Genomic DNA, 20068 nt, shown 5'->3' on the forward strand with positions numbered 1-20068 from the left:
ATGACTGATAACAGTCTTGTAAACTTTCATGGTACCATACTTGCATAGTAAGATCCGTTTATTTTCAAAAAGTCACATCAATTTCAGCAGCTACCAAAAAAGAGGTAAAGAAAAGGTACAGCCCATCTGTTCCAAAAAGCCTTCTCTGAGTCTTTTAAGTTCTAAATTATCTTCTGTGCCTTTTCACGCACCACAAAGCTCTGCTGCCAACCTTCTATCTTTCTACTATTCCTACAGTGAAACTCGTGCTTTACAGATACAAAATTGCTGAGGACAAACAATTAGGGCAATGGGAACGAAAATACAACACTGGAAATAGACACCATGTAATAGTTTTAAAAATTACTTTAAGGCCGATGTTTCCATAATATTGCACAGAGTAGTTGTAGAGAGTTACAGAAACCAGGTGACTCTATAGAGAAAAATTTAAGTGCCATTTGCCTAAGTGAGACAGATAAGCAGAACCTGAATTAGACACAACTGTACACTCATAGCTAAATCCCTTTCCTAGGAGTTCATGCAACAAATAAAGCAGAAAAGAGTTGAGATGATCAAGAACATGGAACAAGAAACTTATCTTCTGTATTCAAAGAAACTACTCCTCTACATTACTTACAGGATTTTGGAAGCAATAAAGACATTATCCTGCAGCCTTAAATTTTAAAAAATAAATAAAAAACCACAAAACACACATTAATTATTCTATTATAAGGACCTGACGCACTTAAAAATATATATACACACACACACGTAGGCTAGCCACAGAAATGTTACCTTATTCTCTCAGCACCAGTTTCCTTAGAAACAACTCCATGTAGTCATCCTACACTAAACCTAAAACATTCTCTTGTCAGGATCCTGGTGATAACCCATCCCACGCCAGACAATACAGGTTTGTCCTCCCTTTGCATTAGTTCATATTCAATAACTCTTCCTGTGCTCGTTTGTCTGCATTAACTTCTTTACTTACAACAACATTTCCATGCAAATTACTTTCCGTGTAACCCTACCTCTCCCAAACACCTTCTCATTCATGGTTCTGGTTCATGAAGTACATTAAATCTAGATAAGTAAAGATACAAAATGCATAGTACAAGAAGGAGCCTAAAAAAAAAAAAAAAAAGGCTCAGCAAACTAACACTTGCAAAATCACAGTTAAGGTGGTCTTTTTAAGGCGCTCAGTGCTAAGTACTGAAAATGAACAGACACAGGCTAAGAGAAATCTTGAAACAGAATTTCTGTGGGAACAAAACCAAAACAAAATTCAAAACCAAATCAAAACAAATCAACAAAAAGACACCACCAAAACACCCCCAATATGCACTTTGGAATAAGACTGCAAGCATTATGCTAAGATCACTATCTGGTCTGTGATCAGGAAATAAATTAATGCAGAAACTTCTAGAAATACCAGTTGAAGATTCCAAGCCGCTTCCCACTTTTGAGCTGTAAAATCGTCACTTGAGAGAAATAAATGCCTGTTATATTATAAAAATATCCATCAAAAAGTTGAAGTAATTCCAGACCAATATCTAAATTCCAATATAAGTATATATTCCTCACTGCAGTATTCCCTACCAACTGTAATTCACACAAAATGGAATTTAGGTTACAGATTCATTAATTAATTTACCTAACCTCCTTTCTCCTACCCTAGTCTCAAAGAGATCTAACCCAGAGGATACTCTGCTGAAAGTAATGAAATCCCTTATTCTAATCTTTCCAACTTCCAGATGGTAAAACCTCCACCTCCAGGAAGAGGAGTGTAAATAGATTAAGCTGAAGTGACAAATTTCCCCCCATCCACACATTTACTTACACATTCACAAATTCTTAAATGAGTAGAATCTCCAAATTTATCTGAATTTACCTCAATTATAGCTAAAATTATGTCATCTTGCTGACTTTTAAAAAATGATGCAGTGAGAATACGAAGTTCCAAAATGGCAGAGTTAAAATAAAGATCCATAAGATTTAAGACATAATGTTTTATTGCACTATGCCATAAATTTCATGTGACTCAGATGCTTCATTCACATTTAAGATTCACGGTCTTACAGGATAAAATTATTTCTGATTGATATGCTGGCCTCACTTTTCCAATACAAGTTCCCAGACTTTAAAAAGCAAACTGAACAGCAAACATAGTTAAATGAAACATCACTGATCACGCCACTATTCATCAAGACGACACAATTTCAGAACTGCCCAGATCTCTTCTGTTTGACCTAATGGAATATACGAGCAAGTTGAACCCTACACACTTACAAGTAGGACTTCAGTCACATGCAGAGGCTGGTCACTATTCAGAGGTAAAGCAGAGTAGCATCAAGAATTCTGAAATCTAAGACCTGCTTCAACTTTCACAGTTAAAACTGTAGGTGCCGTTATCACTTCCAACTGTCAACTGCACTTCCAACTGTCACTCCAACTGTCAGCTGCACTTCCAACTGTCATTCCAACTTGTCTTCTTCCATGGCATGCATCACAGCATTATTTCACTGTCAGTCATTTTCAGTCTCACACTAATTTCCTCAAAGTTACAGAGGGGTTTTAAGAACTGAAAAGAATGCTCTCACAAAACAGAGAGAAAACCACTTAATTAATTTTAATTTAATATTGAGATTGGACAGACTGTACAAATCAGAATTCCCACACATAAGAAATAAAACATGTTCCTGACCATGTTAATTCTATATAGTATGATCCATTATGAACTGTGTGAACATCAACAACCAATATATTTGGCCCAACACATTAAGGTGATTGCGCTACAAATTTGATGCTTATGACCAGCCCCGCTACTAACTTCACTAGGATTCCTCCAGAGCAGGAAATCACACGGCCTTTGTTGAACTCCCCTTCACAGAAAACACCCAAAGAAACAGTGTCTCTAAAGAAAGTGTAACCTCACCTTATTAAACCTCTCATGAAACTCTGAAACTCAGATTACTATAATTGGCACTCTGTGGCCTATTACTTGGAAGCATATGCTGCTTCTCAGTAAAATAACTGTGTGAGAATTAAAACAGTAGTAAATGTAAATTAGTGCAACAACTACACCAGGTACCCCCTTTGTCTTGGGTTGAGTTTAATTATTAATCTTCACTGCTGAATAGTTAAACACGATGCCTATTGTTTACAATCATTATTCTCCTGCTATGTTAAACCAACATTACAACAGAATACAAACCGACCAGTTGTAAGAAAGGACTAATGAATATTTTAGTGGGAAATTATTCATTTTTCATGTATTTTTAAAATAGTGTGGACACTAAGTTACTAACATAACGTGGGGAGGGTGTTTGGATGCTGAAATTTAAACTGTTTTTTTCTAGGGTAAAACTTTATATATAATATCTTTAAGAACTTAACATATACACAGCAGAAACAACTTAAATCAGCCCAATCTTTTATGCACCATGTTAGGCAAGATTTTCCAAAATATTTTTCATTTATCTAAGCTATAGACCAGGATAAAAAAAAAAGTGGTGTAAAACCACAACAAACAACAAAAAGAAAACAGCCTTCCACAGGTGTTTGATGACTCTAGCAGAACTACACAGCCTTTTTCCTCCTCCCCCCAACACCACAGAAACAAGAGCAAGATCTTAAATGCACACTGCTATTTTCATACATATTTTCTATTTATAGCCTGAACAAAATTTAAAGCTTTTGTCAAATATTGTCCCAATATATATTCAGAAAATGTGAGTCTTTCAAGATAATGAAAAATTATAGATTTGAGAGGCAGCATTGAAAATCCATGCAACAAGCTTCACAGGTATACTTCCCCAAGCTTTTTTTGTGTGGATGGGGGAATGGAATTTATATAGAGATGGTTAATTTTACAGTGTTCTATGTTTTCAAACATATTTTCTTGCACTCAAAAAACCTCACTGCGGACTCAGTGTTCTAATCTTCAGCCATTTTTACATAACCTCATCCGTACACAGAGACACTCTGGGTTTTTGTTTGTAATACTGAATAGTTCTCCTGTTTAAAAAATCCACAAACTTCAAAAGCAGTTGGTAAACAGTGATTTTCCCTTCCTCAAGTTTCTGGAATACATTTACCCTTGGAAAAAGACCAGAGATGGCCTTACATGCCATCTAACTTGTTAGCAGTTACACTACTGTTTTTTGCAACATTAATCTTCTTTGAGAAATTCCATATATTACATCGACTTCAAATGGAAATACACCCACAAGAACTATACTAAACATAAATAGTTTCTCTAATCTTTTACAGGTTCTGCCCATCTGGGTAACATTTATGACCTTTTACTTCTTTTATTAGTTATACTGGCATAAAGCAAATTCAGTTCATTCTCTTCAAACACATCATCAAAAATTTTTAATCAAAGCCTGAGTTTAATTAAAAGCCTGTTCTGTTTCCCTATGCAATTGTGCTGATAGGGATCAGCAGCATTTACCAAAGTTCAAGCAGCAGGCACCTGAAATTGCTAGATTATACATTTTTGGTGTAAGTAATATACTCATCTTTCATACAGCATGCTCCACAAAACACAGAGTCTTTCAAGGACAAAGAGAGAAGGTTTAGAAATACTGAGGTAATTGGAATGCACAGTGGACCTGCAGAGAGAACGTAGAGTAACTTCTCAAAAAGTAGGGCTGATCAGGCATAAAGACAAAAAAAACCCTGAAGTAAAAAACCCACACCACCAGGACAACAAATACCCCCCAAGAACAAGCCAAAACCAACGCACACAGTCCACATGTGACTCCTTCGGCACATGAAAAAACTGTTCTGAAAAAAATACAAACCCAGCCCTAACGCCCCTGAACTTGCAATTATGTTCAGATTTGCAACTTAAGATCATTACACCATAATTCTTTCTTCTCAGTGAGCAGCAAGGGTTTCATACTCGGGGGTAAAATCCTCATCTTTTTTGCCTTATCTGCCAGCTATCCAACTGGCACTTTGAAAAGATTTTCATAACATATTTTAACAATTTTATTCCCTAATCAGTTCTATCTGTTTCATTTAAGCTATTAAAACCAGGAAGATGGCAGCTTCAAACATTCTCCTGCAATAAAAAAGGAAATGCTAATAAAAACCTTTTCCATTTTCCATGGATGCGACGCATATGCATAAACATGCAGGATTTACTTAGAACATCCTTATATATTTCAGGAAGCTCTAAAGTCTACATTCAGAAAGACAAAGAGATAATCATGGCAATCTGTTCAAAGTCAGCACACATTACTAAAGCAGAATGCCCCAGCAGTTCATAGAAATAGCAATAAAATAACTACTACTAGAATTCTGCATAAAGCCAAGAAAAGCTTGCATCCTTTCCCTGTAGGAAAGATATTTTGTCTTTCAAAAGCTACCCATTAGAATATAAATTTGAAATACATCAAAACTTGATAGAACTGACAACACACAACAGTGATTAAGGTTTCCTAATTAGCATGATAATGTCCATTTAAGATTTTTTCCCTCCTCTCTCTCACAAGACCAGTAATTTATTATCAAAATAAGCCATCAAATACAGTAGTTTGCAATCATGGGAGTACCATCAGCAGAGAAGGGCAATGGACCATCACACCCACACACATCTCCACCAGCCAAGTGTGATAAGGTTCCTGCAATATGTTTCAGTAAAATGACAAGAAGCTGTGCTGAAGCAGCTCTTTCCTAGCAGCTGACCAAAAAAATAAAAAAAGAAAAAGGCACAGCAGTTCCACTTCTCCACTGACCAACAAATCTTTAAGCTTTCTGCATTTATTAGACAAAATTAATATCTACAGACACTGTACTTCGATTTTCTTGAACTTCCTTCTACTTTTCATATGTTGAACCTACCTACCTACCTGTCTTTAGCACAGACCAGAACCTGCAAGTCTAAGAAAAAGGGTACAGAGGAAATAACAAAACTAACCTTCAAACATTTAGAGAATTTTAAGTTGCCAAATAAAGGGAGGGAGTGGAGAGGTGGCACAAAACACACTGTGACAATCAGCACCATACTCAATTACACAATTTCAGCAGTATCAATGCCAATTAGGATTGGCCGCTGACCTCTAATCTGATCTGGAATCCATCCACAATCTTAACCTGATTAGGACTTTGTGCACAACTAACGTGAAATCCCACAGTTGCACATTTATTTTTCTGCCTTAAATCCTAAATTTTACTCAATTTAAACACTGAAGTAGCTAGAGGAAAAAATGACAAAGTTAACGTATAAGCATTATGATGGAATTTACTAGAGCATCTTCAGCCATTTCCCTAAAAATGTCAGAGTTTAATTTTGGCTAATTTGGCAAGTTAAAAACTAGATATATAGGGCTAACATTTCAATTTAAATTAAGAAGTGAAATTAGTGCAGTTTTAGTTGTGCCGTGTAAACTGTAACATTAACTGTGAAAAAACATAAAACCTGCAGCTAACTGAAGGGATTTCACCTATAGAGAGGAAAAAGCAAAGCATGTACTCTCTCTGAGTTTAATGCCATGATTCCTGCAACACAAGGTATGTGTGGAACACAGCTGCCATTTGATTTAAACACCCAGATGCCTCAGTAAAATTATTCTGTGGCTGAGGAGACAAATGCAACAAGGAAATCTCAAATTGCAACATCCACGAAGTTTCATTTCTGCACCTACAAAGAATGATTGCAGGAGTACTTCCACCACTGATGCAGAAGAGGTGCATATTCTGAAGGCAGCAACTGTTCTTACATGACCAGACACAGTCCAAGTCCACTCAACACCTGCATAAGCCAAAGGGCATCTCAGTTATTTCTGCAATTGGTCCTTTGGAGACACAGAGACAACAAGTCATGCCTAAACTGTTCGTAAATTTTTATTTGCTGTCTCAACTTCTAATACAAATTGTACTGAGGAGAAAATCTTGTTCTCTCCTTCTCCCCCAAACAAACAAAAACAAGCTATGAAATATTCTTATTCAACAGATACACAGAGTCTTCTCAAACTCACGTGGTGTTTACACTAACATGGGTGAAGGTAAAGCTGAAGACTCAGAACACATGAAACAAGTCTTGGCAGATGCACAGATCTAAGCAACCAGAAAAGGCTGCTCCCAGCCCTCCTGTGCAATGCATGTGACATGTCATTTTAAGGAAAGGTTGATGCCACAGGATGTCTATGAATATAAACAGTGTAGATAAGCAGTTCATGAATGCTTAGCTTAAATCCATTGAGAATTTTAGGTATTTCTTTCCTAGTTGCATTCAACTTGCCCTCCAGCCCAAGACTCTTATCTCTATTTGTATGCCCATAGGTATCACAGAACTGTTTCAGAGATTTTAAAGAAGCTCTTGCCACTCTGACAAGATTTGCACTGCAACTTGCTGCAGTCCACCAACATGAAGAAAGCTATCACAATGGCTCATATGAAGTCTAACAACATTAGCATCTCTCTTCCCAAGAAATTGCCACAAAAATGGTTTAGTAACTTCCAGAAGTTTAAGGATGCTACTATCTGAAATTACTGCACAGATGCAGCATTGGAGACTGCTGGGTATGGTGGCTTGTCAATTACATAATTACCAAACAGAACAAATACATAATTAACAATCTAGAAGCAGCCTTGAAAGCTCAGCAATTTTGTCTAAGGTCTGTTGTATACTAAGAACAAGAAACAGGCACTTTAAAAAAACCCCAAACCCACAGCCATAAGGATCTAGTAATTTTTCCATTTCACATTTAAACCCCCCCTTACTCTCCCCTCTGTGTCCATATTTAGCTTACATCTCTATGCCGTTTCGGCACAACAAAACATAAAAAAAAAAAAAAAAAAGCAATGGAAAGTTCTCAACTGTTACACAAAGAAATATGAGCTTGTGCTGGGATAAATCCTTTGTCAGTATGCCTTACATTTCTATGTAAAAGGGCACATTACAATCATTTAAACTCCTCAGTCACTTCTTGTGTAAGTTCTCGACAGTAAATGGACTTTAACCAATCATCTATCTCACTGTTGCAGATACTAAAGACCAGTACAACATCCATTCTATGCAGGCAGCTTTTTTAATTACCACTTTTAACTGGATGTCTGCTTCCAACCCTAAAGCATGAGTAACCACAGTGACACACTGAAGTATCAAGTATCCTTTCAAAAAGGTATACCTCTAACCCAGAGTAATAAACAGGTATCAAAACTCAAAGCTGAGCATTTAGATTTCTCTTCTTTGCCCTACTCTGATGGCATGTACCAGGGTGATTGATAAACTGCTCACTCCACCTCCTCTGTAACTAAGTTTACATAAAAGCCTCCCACTTTCTGAAACATGTCTTGTCTAAAAGGTTACTGACCCTCATGTTAAACCATCACAATGCTAACTGGGATGCTAGAATCACCACTGTAGCTCACACATCAGGCACAGTGGTCTTAAGACACCACATCTTCACAAAGCTCATGTTTTAAAAAAAAAATTGAAATGTTAGCTAATTTTTCACATGAAGGAAATACAATATTCAAATTTACAGATACTAAATAGCTCAAGCTAACTTGAGCTATTTTTACAGCAAAATCTGCTACGCTTATGCCCATGTGTCTCCAAGATCTTGCACTCAGGATATTTAGGAAAGTTATTGAGTAACTACCATGGACTTCTTCAAAACCTTTTCTAAATCAAATTTTCTACCTTGTGGCCCTATTCCAAATCAGAACAGAGGCAGGCATGCAGAAGTGCTGCTCTCCAGCCTCTCCTTAAGCTCAAGATATCCTCAAACCTAAACAAAACAGAAAAGACAAAACAGAAAATAAGAAGAGGAGATGTAAAGATGAAATAGACTCCAGAACTCTCAAAAATAACCAAATTATTTGACTAAAAAAGAAAATAACTTAAGACAGGAAGGAACAAACCCAAGCAAATTTTACACATATTTCAGCTCATTATCTTTCAATCCAATATCTTCTCAGCTGAATGGCCATGAAAAAGAAGATTATTCTTTTAAATTTTCTCAGTCTTTCCAGATAGATGTCAAATAATTCCCCCACCTCACATATGGGTCAAGGCAACGCAGAAGAGCGAAGGAAGACCCCAAATAAAATTACAATTTAAAATCTTTAAACCACTAAATATAGGGAATGGAAACAGAAAAATATTCCAGACATATCAATTTTGCCCTGTATGAATCAGCAAACTGCAGTCATGCAGTCTGCACAAATGTCCATGTCACACATTTCAGTTAGGCAGAATTCAGAGGAACAGCAACGTGGAACTATTTAAAGAACTCACGAACCATACACAATGCAGACTCCACTAAAGGAGATCTAAGCAATTCAGCTTTCTGAAGATCCACAGTAATTACAATAAAAACATAGTAAAATTAGCTAGATTACGGAGATTACACACAAAAACACACACTTTGTACTTTTGGAATGTTAGCCAAATGCTTGTGTAACAATACAATATAAAATGAGATGCCATGAACTACTTTGTCCTGCAGAAAAAAAAACCCACAGAACATGCAGAAAGAAGAATTCCTGGAAGAGTGTTTTAACAGCTTTGAACTGCACTAACCATGTGCATCAGGTCCTGTGCTGAACAATGTTACACAGTCAGGGAATTTGGCATTTTTCTATGTCAAATGATAGCAATGATAATCATGACTGAGAGATAAAGAAATAAATAGTTTACCACTTTGCAATGGTTATATACCTAACATTTTATTTCTCTGCCTCAGCAAGATCTCTTTCCAAATGTCACTGGCTCTCTATTTTCAGGCAAAGTTAACAAATTTGACCATAAAATCTGTATTGACAGAATCACACCAAGAGGTCAAGGCAGCAAATCTGACATAGGCAGTGGACAGCAGAGGCAAGCTGGACTGCCTTGCAGAACAGAAAGCAACCAAGGAAGACCGAAAAAGTGACTTGCCAATGGTATTTTTATCTTTCACTAATCATCTGAATTGATTAATAATAAAGCACCTATTGAACCCTGGGCCCAAATTCATTATATTTGGTAGAAAAATGTAACATTAACAGAAGAAAGAAAAATTACTGTGTAGCCAATCATCATATAACAAAAAGCTTTAACTATTATGGATAATATGCAACATGGACTGAAACAGTTTACAAACTATATACTATTTTACCCAGTCCCTGATCTTGGTTTTTATGTTCTCTTCTTTGTAGTACACCTGGCAATACAGAATTTTGGTTTACAGTAGGGTTTTCCTAAATAACTATATTTTCTTTCATTCTATATCTTGAGTTTTTATTTGAAGCTTAAAAACTAAAGTCAGAATTCCATATAAAAAAAAAAAGATCCATTGAGTCCCTCCATAAATCTGTCATATGACTAAATTAAAAAAAAAGACACTTGAATTATTTGTCTTGCTATTAGAAGCAGGAATTATCCAAGCAAAGGTGCAGAGAGAAAAATTCAACCGGCTTACCATTTTATCTACAGTGAATTATATAAGCATAAACTCAAACTACTCTCTTACTCAAAAAAAACCTTGTAGAAAACAGCATTAAATAAATCAAGAACTACTTCTCATAATTATTCTGTTCAGAAATGAAAATAACTGACTGAAGTAGCAGTCCAGTTGTACTACTTGTGACTGCCTCTGCTCAGATCAGTTTTCCCTGAAAGGGATTTCTTTAATGATTATTACTATGGCACAGATGTCCTTCAAGAAAACTCAGCAGGGGAAGCCTCCACCTTCACTTCCTAATACTCGTTCATATCTAAATACAAGGAAACAAGCATCAAGGAAAGTCATGGAATCAAAAATTCTTTTCCAATCCAGACATGGGTGAACACATGACCTCAATTTTTAAGGATTCTCAACTCACATTAAACTTCTTGGTAAAGAGCCAACCAGGTCTGCCTCACCTCATACAGAAAACAAGGAGTATCACATGCAGTTCTCAGGTAACAGGCTCAAAACAGAACAGAAATGAATGACTTATTAACCACACATGAAGTACAGCTCTTGCTGACAGAAAACATGGTAGCTGCAATAAGTTTTTAGAAGTTAGATATATCCATGAAATAAAAATCCATACAACACATCATCCCCACTGAGAGTGGGAGAGCTGACCTAAGGAGTAACCCTATATTCTCAAAAAGAGTGTAAGAGTAAAGCACCCGCTGGTCAAACGAGCACCTGCTCAGCTCTGGCAGACAAGCAGAACTCAGAATAATGATCCTTTAACATTGCAGGGTCTCAGAGCTTAAGGCTTCAAGAGGGAATAACAGATCAGACCAGTGTGGCTGTTCCTGTCAAAAATGGTCTTTGCATTGCCCCCCCATCCCCAGAAAATACCACCCACCACCAAGCAAACACCACACACAAAAGAAACTAAGACTACTGCTCCTGCCCATCACTTCTCTAAAACAGAGGTGAAACAGTGACTGTGATACTGTCCATAAAATATTTAGCTCTCTAATGATGCCTGAGAAGATAATTTCCTTCCCCACCATTCACAGCTTTTTTTTTTTTTTTAAAGTACTCAAAGAAACTAAGGTGAACTGAAGAAAGATCTTTTCCATCCTTATTGTAATTAAAGCAGCATTAACCATTTTATTCAAATGACAAGAGGCTTCCAGTGACATAACTGACTACTAATACAACACCACATTAAGTAACATGCAATTTCAGAGGGGAAAATTATGCAATATTTAACTAGTTCAAGAACGTATTCTGATATTGAAGGGAAAAAACCAACAACCCCAAAAGCCTTTCTTGTCATCTCAAAACTGAAAACACTTCAAGTCACTGTCAGTCACGCAGCTCTCTACTCCAGAAAGTTATTATGAAGAGCATAGCACTAAACATGGTCCAGTGCTAGAGAGAATATTGCATGCACAGGCAGAGAAGAGTGGTTCCTATAATGTATCTCACAATCTGTTAACCCAGAATGCACAGCAACACAAAGTGCTGGAAACATGGACTTTTGAAAGCTATCCAAGAAACCCTGCAGCCTTCCTCTAGCACAATAACACAAGCAGGAATCCCAGAAAATCAAAACTAGCATGGCTGCATACATGCTAACATAACTTTAGCCTAGAACACCTAATCTTTGCAGTAATTATCACCACTATGAATTCATTTTTAAAAAATTAAAAAAGAAAACCAAAACCCAACTGAATAAATCACACAAAGTACTGATTATTTGTACATGGAGTTTCAATGTCCTTTCCTTCCTAGAGGATGTTCGGTTTTTTGTTGGGGCTTTTTTACATAACATAAAAATTTCTTTTATGTCATTTCCTTGTGCATATTATTGATTTCTCCAGACTGACACTGTAATTATGGTGAATCTTCCTTCTCAAAAGACATTGTAGTAACACTTGTAGGCCCCTCGGAATTATGCAGACTCACTTACTTGAAGATACAGCATCAAAGAGCCTACTATAGTCCCAAAATATCACATCCCTTATATTTGCAGTTTTATTTTTAAAGAGTATGGTCCATAATGAAAGAAAAGGAAATACAAAAAGCAAAGTATGAACAGTAAAATAAAAGAAAAAGAAAAGTAGGAACAGATCAACTGATTGCACAAAGTTTTTCTTAACAGGAGTTTTTATGTACTTGGTGGGTGAAGACGAAGGCAAAAACTCCAAACCTTGTTGAACACTGAAAGCGATGGTGTACCTGAAGACAAATCCTGACAAGTGCACTCCTCTGCTGTAATTCTGTTCATGCACAACAGATCACACATAGCCAGTGCTCTGTGATCAGAACTGAACGTTCCTGGTGACAGACTCAGCAATACCAGCATAGTTTTGTGCATAATACTCAAGTTAGGCTTCCAAGCACCATGAAGAAAACAAAACAAAATAAAAAAACACAACTCCCCAAAACAAATAATACAGAAAAGAAAAAGCACCAAACATAAATAAAACTAGGACTTTTAATCTTTCTCTCAAAGAATAAGGCCAAGGTATCTGGTATCTGACATGCCTGTGGGTGACTGAAAAAAAATACTGAGAAAAATATCCACATTCCTCAGTACCAGTGGACTTTGGACACATACACCTAAGCTTTCAGCCACAGTAAGAAACAAGAAATACTTTGCAAGTCTCTGACAGAACTGCATTCTCTGATAGGGATTTAAGCACCTCACAAATAAAGAGTCCTCTCACAATTCCATCCCCCCCCCCAATACATTACAGAAAAACTAATGTGTGTCTTCTCACCCTGAGAAAAGACAGCTCTGAATCTTCCAGACTTTATCTCACAGTGAAAAACATTCAATGCTGAAACCAGACCGAGGCAGTCTGGATTAAACAGATGGCACTCTATTTAAAACAGTTTCACTGTTAATAACATGATAATGGCATTCCTCCTGGAAATCTTCTCATGCGCTTCCAAAATCCCTATTAAAAAACCCTGAAATTCGGAAGTAGATTTCCATCAAAATGTATTAGAAAAAGACACTACAATCTATCTCAAAGTTCTGCCAGCATCATGCTGTAATATTTATTCTTATCTTAACAAGAGTATCAAAAATTAATGTAACAGTTTATATTCTGCTAAACAGAAACAATATTGTATTATATACAACTAAAGAATAATTTAAGCCTTCGTAAGTCGCTGTGTAGTTAACTTTTACCAGTCTCTTTCCAGATGAAGTAGACTATGTGCTCAAGTTTGATGAACACAAAAATAATTGTAACTAACCAGATACTACGGGAACTGATACTTCACAGTCACAGAGCCACACATGCAAACGCCGAGCTCCCGACACAAGTACTCAGTGAAACCAAGCCACCACCTCACTAAAGACGCAGCTGTCAAGAGAATTATTCACTCTCACTTACCTTTCAGTGCACTTCCAGGATTTCGGGACGTCGCCCCACTTCTCCTGTGGAAACAAACACCAACGCTCTTTTAAAACATACCCACTGAGAACCGAAACTCGGCTCCTGGCGCCAGGCGGGCTCGCTGGGAGCTCCGATTTCTCCCCCAGCTTCTTCCCCAGCCGAAGCTCGCCCCGAGGGCGGGCAGCGAGCGGGCACTGCCCGGGCCCCACCACCGCTCCCCGCGGGCAGGGCGGGGGGCCTGGGCTTACATAACCAGGGGAGGGGACCACTGTCCGAGCGAAGAGGGAGCGGGAACGGGACAGGAGAGGAGAGGAGAGGAGCAGAGCAGCAGGGGCAGGAGAGGGAGCGCGAGCGGAGCGAGTGCTGGGAACGGTTCGCGCCCCCGCACGCACAGACCCTGCGGGGCTTCCGTCCCTCCCGCACCGTCGGCGGCGACAGACGGCGACAAGCAGCCCGCGAAGGGTGAGAGATCCTCTTTCCCGGCACCGGCCCAAGCCCCGCCACCCCCGGCGCCGACCCCGCCGCCCCCTCACCCTGCTCTCCTCCCCCGCCGCCAGCTCCAGCCACCGCCAGCCCCGCACCTCAGCAAGACGCCCGCCCATTGGGCCACGCCCCCTGCAAGAAGCTGCGCACGGATTGGCCGCTTTCCGCTGCCCTTCTCCTTCCCCCCGGCCCCTCAGCCCCAGCCGGCGGTGCCGTTCCTGGTGTGGAGCTGCCCCGCTGAGCCGTGACGGGAGCGCTGCGGGAGGCAGCAGCCCGGGAAGGGGCTCGGGCAGTGGCTCCGGAGCCTCCGTATCCTCACCAGGACGGCGGGAAGAGCCGGAACGGAAGCTTCCCGGAACCTGCGTGGCTGGCCCGTGCTTCCTGGGGCGGCCGCGCCTCGCCTGTGTTCCGGTTCCGGGTGGCGGCCGCGTCCTGAGCGGGGTCGCGGAGCGGGCAGGTACCGCGGGTGGGGCTGGCACCGGCACCGGCCGTGCTGCTGCCACCGGGGTGTCCGTGCGCGGGCAGGGCAGGCTGTGGGGTGGGGGTGGCTGTCACTCCGGGTCGTGCCCTCGCTCCCCGCTCCGTGCGACCTCTGGGCACAGCTTGTGCTGCTCCTGCTGTCAAGAGCGCCCGGCTGGTGCTGCAGCGCAGCCCGCTGGCCGCGGCGTGTGCGTGACAGGGCATAACCTCCTCTCTTGTAGAAGGTGAATTTTGGTAGGAGAGAGGCCTCGGATTTCAATCACAGGGTTGAACCCTGGCGTCTAGTTTGGGGGGAGTTTTTCGGGTAATTGGCAGCGTTAATGCTGCTCTCCAAGTTTTCTCATGCAACGGAGTCTCCCTGCTTGCCTTTATGGCCAGGAGTGATCTTCAAGGGTTACAGGCTTTGAAGCTGTGTTCTGCATTCCAGTCAATTTTCGAGAAGTTAAGGACAGTGAATCTGTTCTTTGCTACCTGATATGCGTTAAAATGGGAGACCTTGGCTTAAAGAAGACTCCAGTGCTTTGTGAAAATGGAGCCTTAAAAGCTATCATTTTCTTCCACTCCTTCATGATCTCACTGAAAATGTTCAGCTTCACATGTGTTTTTAGAGAAACTTAGTATGTTTATAGTTCTCAAAGGCGTATATAAACAGAGCATACATTTTCCAGCATCATCAAGCAACTGGTAAGGTGCATCTCCTTGTCCATGCATCTGTCCTGGCACTGTTGAATGCCACAGTTATATCTGACTGAAGTGGAGGCAGCTGAAAAGGAGCTGAGGAGCCAAGTCTTTGTTTTTCTCAGGTTCTTCTTTAGAGCTTAACCATCATAGCTGTACCAGAAGTCAGAAATTTTTATTCTGAACCCTTGTGATTATTCTGGAAAGTCTGGAAGTTGTGGGGGGCTGGTGTTGCTGAAGTGCATTTACAGACACTGGAAACCATTGGCTTTCTTACACTGTTCTCTGGCATAGAGGGTTGACATAGGTGCTCCATGAGTGTAGCAATGGTCGTGACTTACAACACAGTAATGCTTAAGTTTGCTTTACTGCACGTTTTACTTTACTATGTGTAATCACCAACCTCTGAAACACAGCACAAAGTCCCTTGGCTCTTTGTTTTACAGAACAAAGCTCTTTGTTCTCTGTTTCTTCTTGTTGCCTCTATCTCTTCTGTACAGGGGATTGTTCTTTGCAAATGTGTAAAAATAAGACGATTCTCTCTGCCAAGTAACCAGCTGACCTTTTCCTCTAGGTATGGGACATGGAAGTGACCACGGCCATGGCCATGGCCATGACAAAGTGGAGCTCCCCGACTACAGGCAGTGGAAGGTGGAGGGAACTCCCCTCGAGGAGGTGCAGAGAAGGCTGGCTAGACGGGGTCTGAGGGATCCGTGGGCTCGGTAAGTGCAAGAGCCTCAAAAATCATCTTGATGTGTCATGTGGTAGCATCAACCAGTCCTTGTCATTATAGATAATTCTTTCTTCAACAAAAACAGTGAAAATTAGTCAGAATTTCAGTGAAGTCTTCATTTACTTTTTGTGTGAAGGTCACACCTTACATCACCTTGACCAGTCTGCATGTCTTGTGAGGCAGCCTTGCACTTTGTGGTGTTTCATGTTGACACAGATCAGGCACAATGACCAACACCTCATTTACCAAAACTAAGTAGTATTAGGTTCTGCACATGTGTATAATCCTGTCCTTCTCTGCAAAGAGATAGTGTGCTCAGTTCTTGATGAAAATGGTGTAACTTGCACTGACGTTCTGAGTAGGAATAGCATCCCTCATATACACAGGAGGCCTTCATTTGAAAAGAAGAAATGTACATGTATACAGGGTGGAATTGCATGCAACTGTGAATGACATCATGGAGAATCAGCTTTTTATTTCTCATGCTACCACTACAGTGAATATCCTCTCCTTTTTCGGTATTTGGGCAGCTGTTAAAACAAGGCTTAATTTTTCTCCCGCATCATGAATTATGAAGTACTTTGTTCAACCACCCTTTCATCTTGGGGAATAAAAATACCAAATGTCTTGTGCTGAGTAGTCTGGTCCTTCTGTAAGGGAAAAGTTGCATGAGCAACCCTCTACTGGCACCTGGAAGATACTCTTCCATGCCAATATGCTTTCACCCTGAGTCACAAAATCCATCTGCCCAAGAGGATTATCTGTGAACATAAATATCTGCCCCTCTGGTTTTAACCTCCATATCTTCTCCCAAAATGATAGTTTTTATTTTATTGCTTAGTTCTTTTTCCTTTTCTTTTGAGTCCTTACAAGAGACAAACTACACCCATTTCCATAGATTACACTGGTTGTGCTATAAATAAATAAACATTTGTAGTCAGTTAGAGCAGTGACTAATGTTTCAGTGGAGGTTGAAAACAGCAAGGCAAACAAGTGTGAAGTTTGTACATACTCTGTAGCTCAAGCTAAACACCATCTTTTTAAACACCATCTTTCTTTTTTAAATCATCTTAATCTGGTATAGTTAAGTGTTGTATTATGAAACAGAAAGTGCCTCCACACTAAGATGAGCTACCTGTATCTGGATTGTAAGATTTGACTGTGTTACATACTGTCTAGCACAGTGACTAGCCTCTGTAGTTAGCCCAATCCATGTGGGCTAGTGGGCTAGTGGGCTCTGATTTGTTACAGAGTCAAAACAGAAGAGTACAATTAAGTGATTTTGAGGGGGGTGATTCTATTCCTATAGTTGTCTTGTTTGCTGGCAGTATCTCAAGTTACATGATAAGAGTTAGAGTACATATCATGAACTTCACTTGTAATTCCTGATACTTCAATTACAGAACATACTGTACATACTGTACAGCCTCAACCTCTATCTCATTGAAATACCTTCATCATCCTTTTATATATATGTTCTTGTTAATTTGTATCACAGTGGCTCCACTGATCTTTGTACTTTGGTTTCCTTTTCCTTTCTAGTAATGAAGTGTGGAGATACCATGGTGGCTTTGCAAGACCTATCACCATAACAGAAATCGTTGCCAGGGGACTCAAGTGGGGAGCTGCAGCTTTCATCATAGCTCTGGGCATTGAATATACACTGTTTCCTCCAAAGAAGAATGGAGGCCACCACTGAAGATGAAATATGACACCTTAATACGTACCAATCATAAGCTGAACCATACATAAGCCTGCTGCTCATTCTGTACTTTTAATGTGCATATTAAAGTCTATCACAGGCAAACCTGTGTTTCTTTGATTTTATTATACTTCTGTGGAAGGATCAAAAACATGGCTAGAGCAATTTAACTGGCTTTGATCTGGGGGGAGAAAAACCCACCCAAGACGGCTCTTGGGTTTGCTGTACTATCCTTTAAAGAGCAAGATAAACTATCAGACCAGTTCTTTCCAATCCCTGCCAAGATTCTGTTAAATGAAACTGAAAAGTTTGTTACTTTTAAGAGAAAATTTGTACCACGTTTATTACAAGTTTAATAACTATTATTTCCCAGTAAGTGGTAATGAATGACTTGTCACTTCTTAGAAGTGTTTGTTACTGGTCACTCTTACATCTCTAAATAAAAATAAATATTAGCTTAAAGCTTTAAAACCAACTCCAGACTCAAACCCAAAGTACATGAAAGTAGCAAAGCTTATAGTTAACCCTGTTGAACAATTAATTATCCTGGCAGACCCTATGCACCAGAATAATCTGCTGTGTAATATCCAGACATCAAAAATTATATTGCTGCCAAAAGTAGAATAAAATGTTTAACTCAGCAATAACTGTACCTTATCCTAAAATGTCTTCCAACATACTTGACTGTAGTGAGAAAAAAGAGAATAACTTTTTCCTTTGCTCTGGTATATTTATAGATTTACTTATTTTTACATCTAGTGTCTTTTAGCAATTTGTTTTAAATGTCCTGGTTTTCCTTAAATTATCTTGGCAGCTTCTGGAGTGTTTTAAGAATGACTGGAATGAGGACTATAGCAGAAAAGGACCTGTGAGCAGTATATGCCCTCCGCAGTAACAGGAGTTACAATTGTCTGAATATCCTACTGTAAATTTTGTTATGCTATTAGTAACAAAGTAAGGAGGATATATTACATCGTTTTTCAATCCAAACAACAGGCCCCCTGTCATTAAAATGAAAAGCAAAATCAGACAAGTGAGAAATGGTAAATGCCACTAAACAATTACATAGTGTACCTCCATGGTGAAGAAATTGAAATTTTTAAACAAACCTGTCACAAATTGCAGGTTTACAAGGAAGTTGAAGGTCCTACCACAACATAGCTAAAATACTTTTTTTTTAAATTAACTATTCATACACAATCCTTGTGAGTGAGATTATAATAGAGCTTTATTTTTAGAGCCAATAAACAACATCTGTTACAGTGCAATGCAACATTTGAGTGCAGATGTACTGTTCAGTGGGGTTTGTCATCTTTGTATGACATTGCTCAAGGCACTGTTCATAGTGCAAACACAGTTTTAGTGAACTCTTGCCTAATCCTTTTCCCAAACATTCCTATCCAGTTACACCATTCCCTGAAAAACCAAACAAGAACCTACTGTGTAAGTTCATTGTCCCTTAGGTACTCTCAACCAAACTACACATTTTCAAAGGCTGGTACTCGCTGCTTGTTTTCTGTCTGATTCCAAGACAACTTTCTAGGGAGTACTGAATTTCAGATGGTTGTTCAAGAAAACAACTAGCATGGTTAATTATTACAGTGTTAATAATTGTTACTATGTTACTAATGTTAATAATGACATACTGTAGAATCAGTCTTCTTAAATGGTATAAAAGCCCTCCACTGATATAGCAAATATATCAAGCATATTCCGTTAGACTAGACTAATTTTGGTAAAATTTATGCCTTCGTGAATTAAGGTGGTATCATTTGGTGGTTTTATAGCCAGATGGCAGCCACTGCCCTAAATAACTGTATTTTATTTGTGATGAACATAATTTTGCTAATCTTGTAGAATATGTCTCATTGTGACACATAAAATACTCATAAAGATTTTATTTCACAGGTATAATAATACCAATCCTGCCTGGGAATGGAGTATTTCCTGTGTGTTAAAATAATAGTACCAAATGTGTCTTCACTGTAACCATAGCAATGTCTGTCCCTACATTAAAACAGCCTTTCTACCAGCATAGATATTTTACAGTGCAAAAACCAAGGTCACAAACAGCAGTTTGTGATTGTAATACCAGTCAGGAAGCTCTTTTTGTATCGTAAGGTCTAAAAAAATAAAACTGATGATGCTCCACTTTCTGAAATGCAGGTGGAAATCTGTATGGAACTGATCCAAGGAGAAATTGTGCATATTG

The 20068-nt window shown here is 39.1% G+C and overlaps 2 protein-coding genes across 8 annotated transcripts in view; one reads left to right on the forward strand and one right to left on the reverse strand.

The window, feature by feature from the left end:
• Window positions 1-14447, reverse strand: part of FAM126B (family with sequence similarity 126 member B) — a 49924-nt gene extending 35477 nt beyond the window's left edge. The window contains exons 1-2 of one of the 5 annotated variants that reach the window (XM_033064333.1): window positions 14362-14447; window positions 13778-13821 (exon numbers count right to left, since the gene is read on the reverse strand). The gene's annotated coding sequence lies outside the window, so the exon portion shown is untranslated. Of the gene's footprint in view, window positions 1-13777; window positions 13822-14176; window positions 14266-14313 lie in introns of those variants that run through there. The other 4 variants (XM_033064332.1, XM_033064336.1, XM_033064335.1 and 1 more) reach the window with 4 other exon arrangements.
• NDUFB3 (NADH:ubiquinone oxidoreductase subunit B3) lies at window positions 14171-17961 on the forward strand. 3 transcript variants are annotated; one of them, XM_033064339.1, is made up of 3 exons: window positions 14171-14242; window positions 15996-16143; window positions 17697-17961. In XM_033064339.1, exons 2-3 carry the CDS (start codon window positions 15998-16000, stop codon window positions 17851-17853), a joined length of 303 nt encoding a protein of 100 aa, XP_032920230.1. In that variant the 5' UTR covers window positions 14171-14242; window positions 15996-15997; the 3' UTR covers window positions 17854-17961. The 3 variants fall into 3 exon arrangements, with proteins under 3 accessions (XP_032920230.1, XP_032920231.1, XP_032920229.1); XM_033064340.2 differs by lacking the exon at window positions 14171-14242 and adding an exon at window positions 14438-14720; XM_033064338.1 differs by lacking the exon at window positions 14171-14242 and adding an exon at window positions 14789-14967.
• Window positions 17962-20068: the final 2107 nt, after the last annotated feature.

The sequence above is a fragment of the Catharus ustulatus genome, chromosome 7, assembly GCF_009819885.2.
Source record: "Catharus ustulatus isolate bCatUst1 chromosome 7, bCatUst1.pri.v2, whole genome shotgun sequence".
Classification (NCBI taxonomy): domain Eukaryota; kingdom Metazoa; phylum Chordata; class Aves; order Passeriformes; family Turdidae; genus Catharus; species Catharus ustulatus.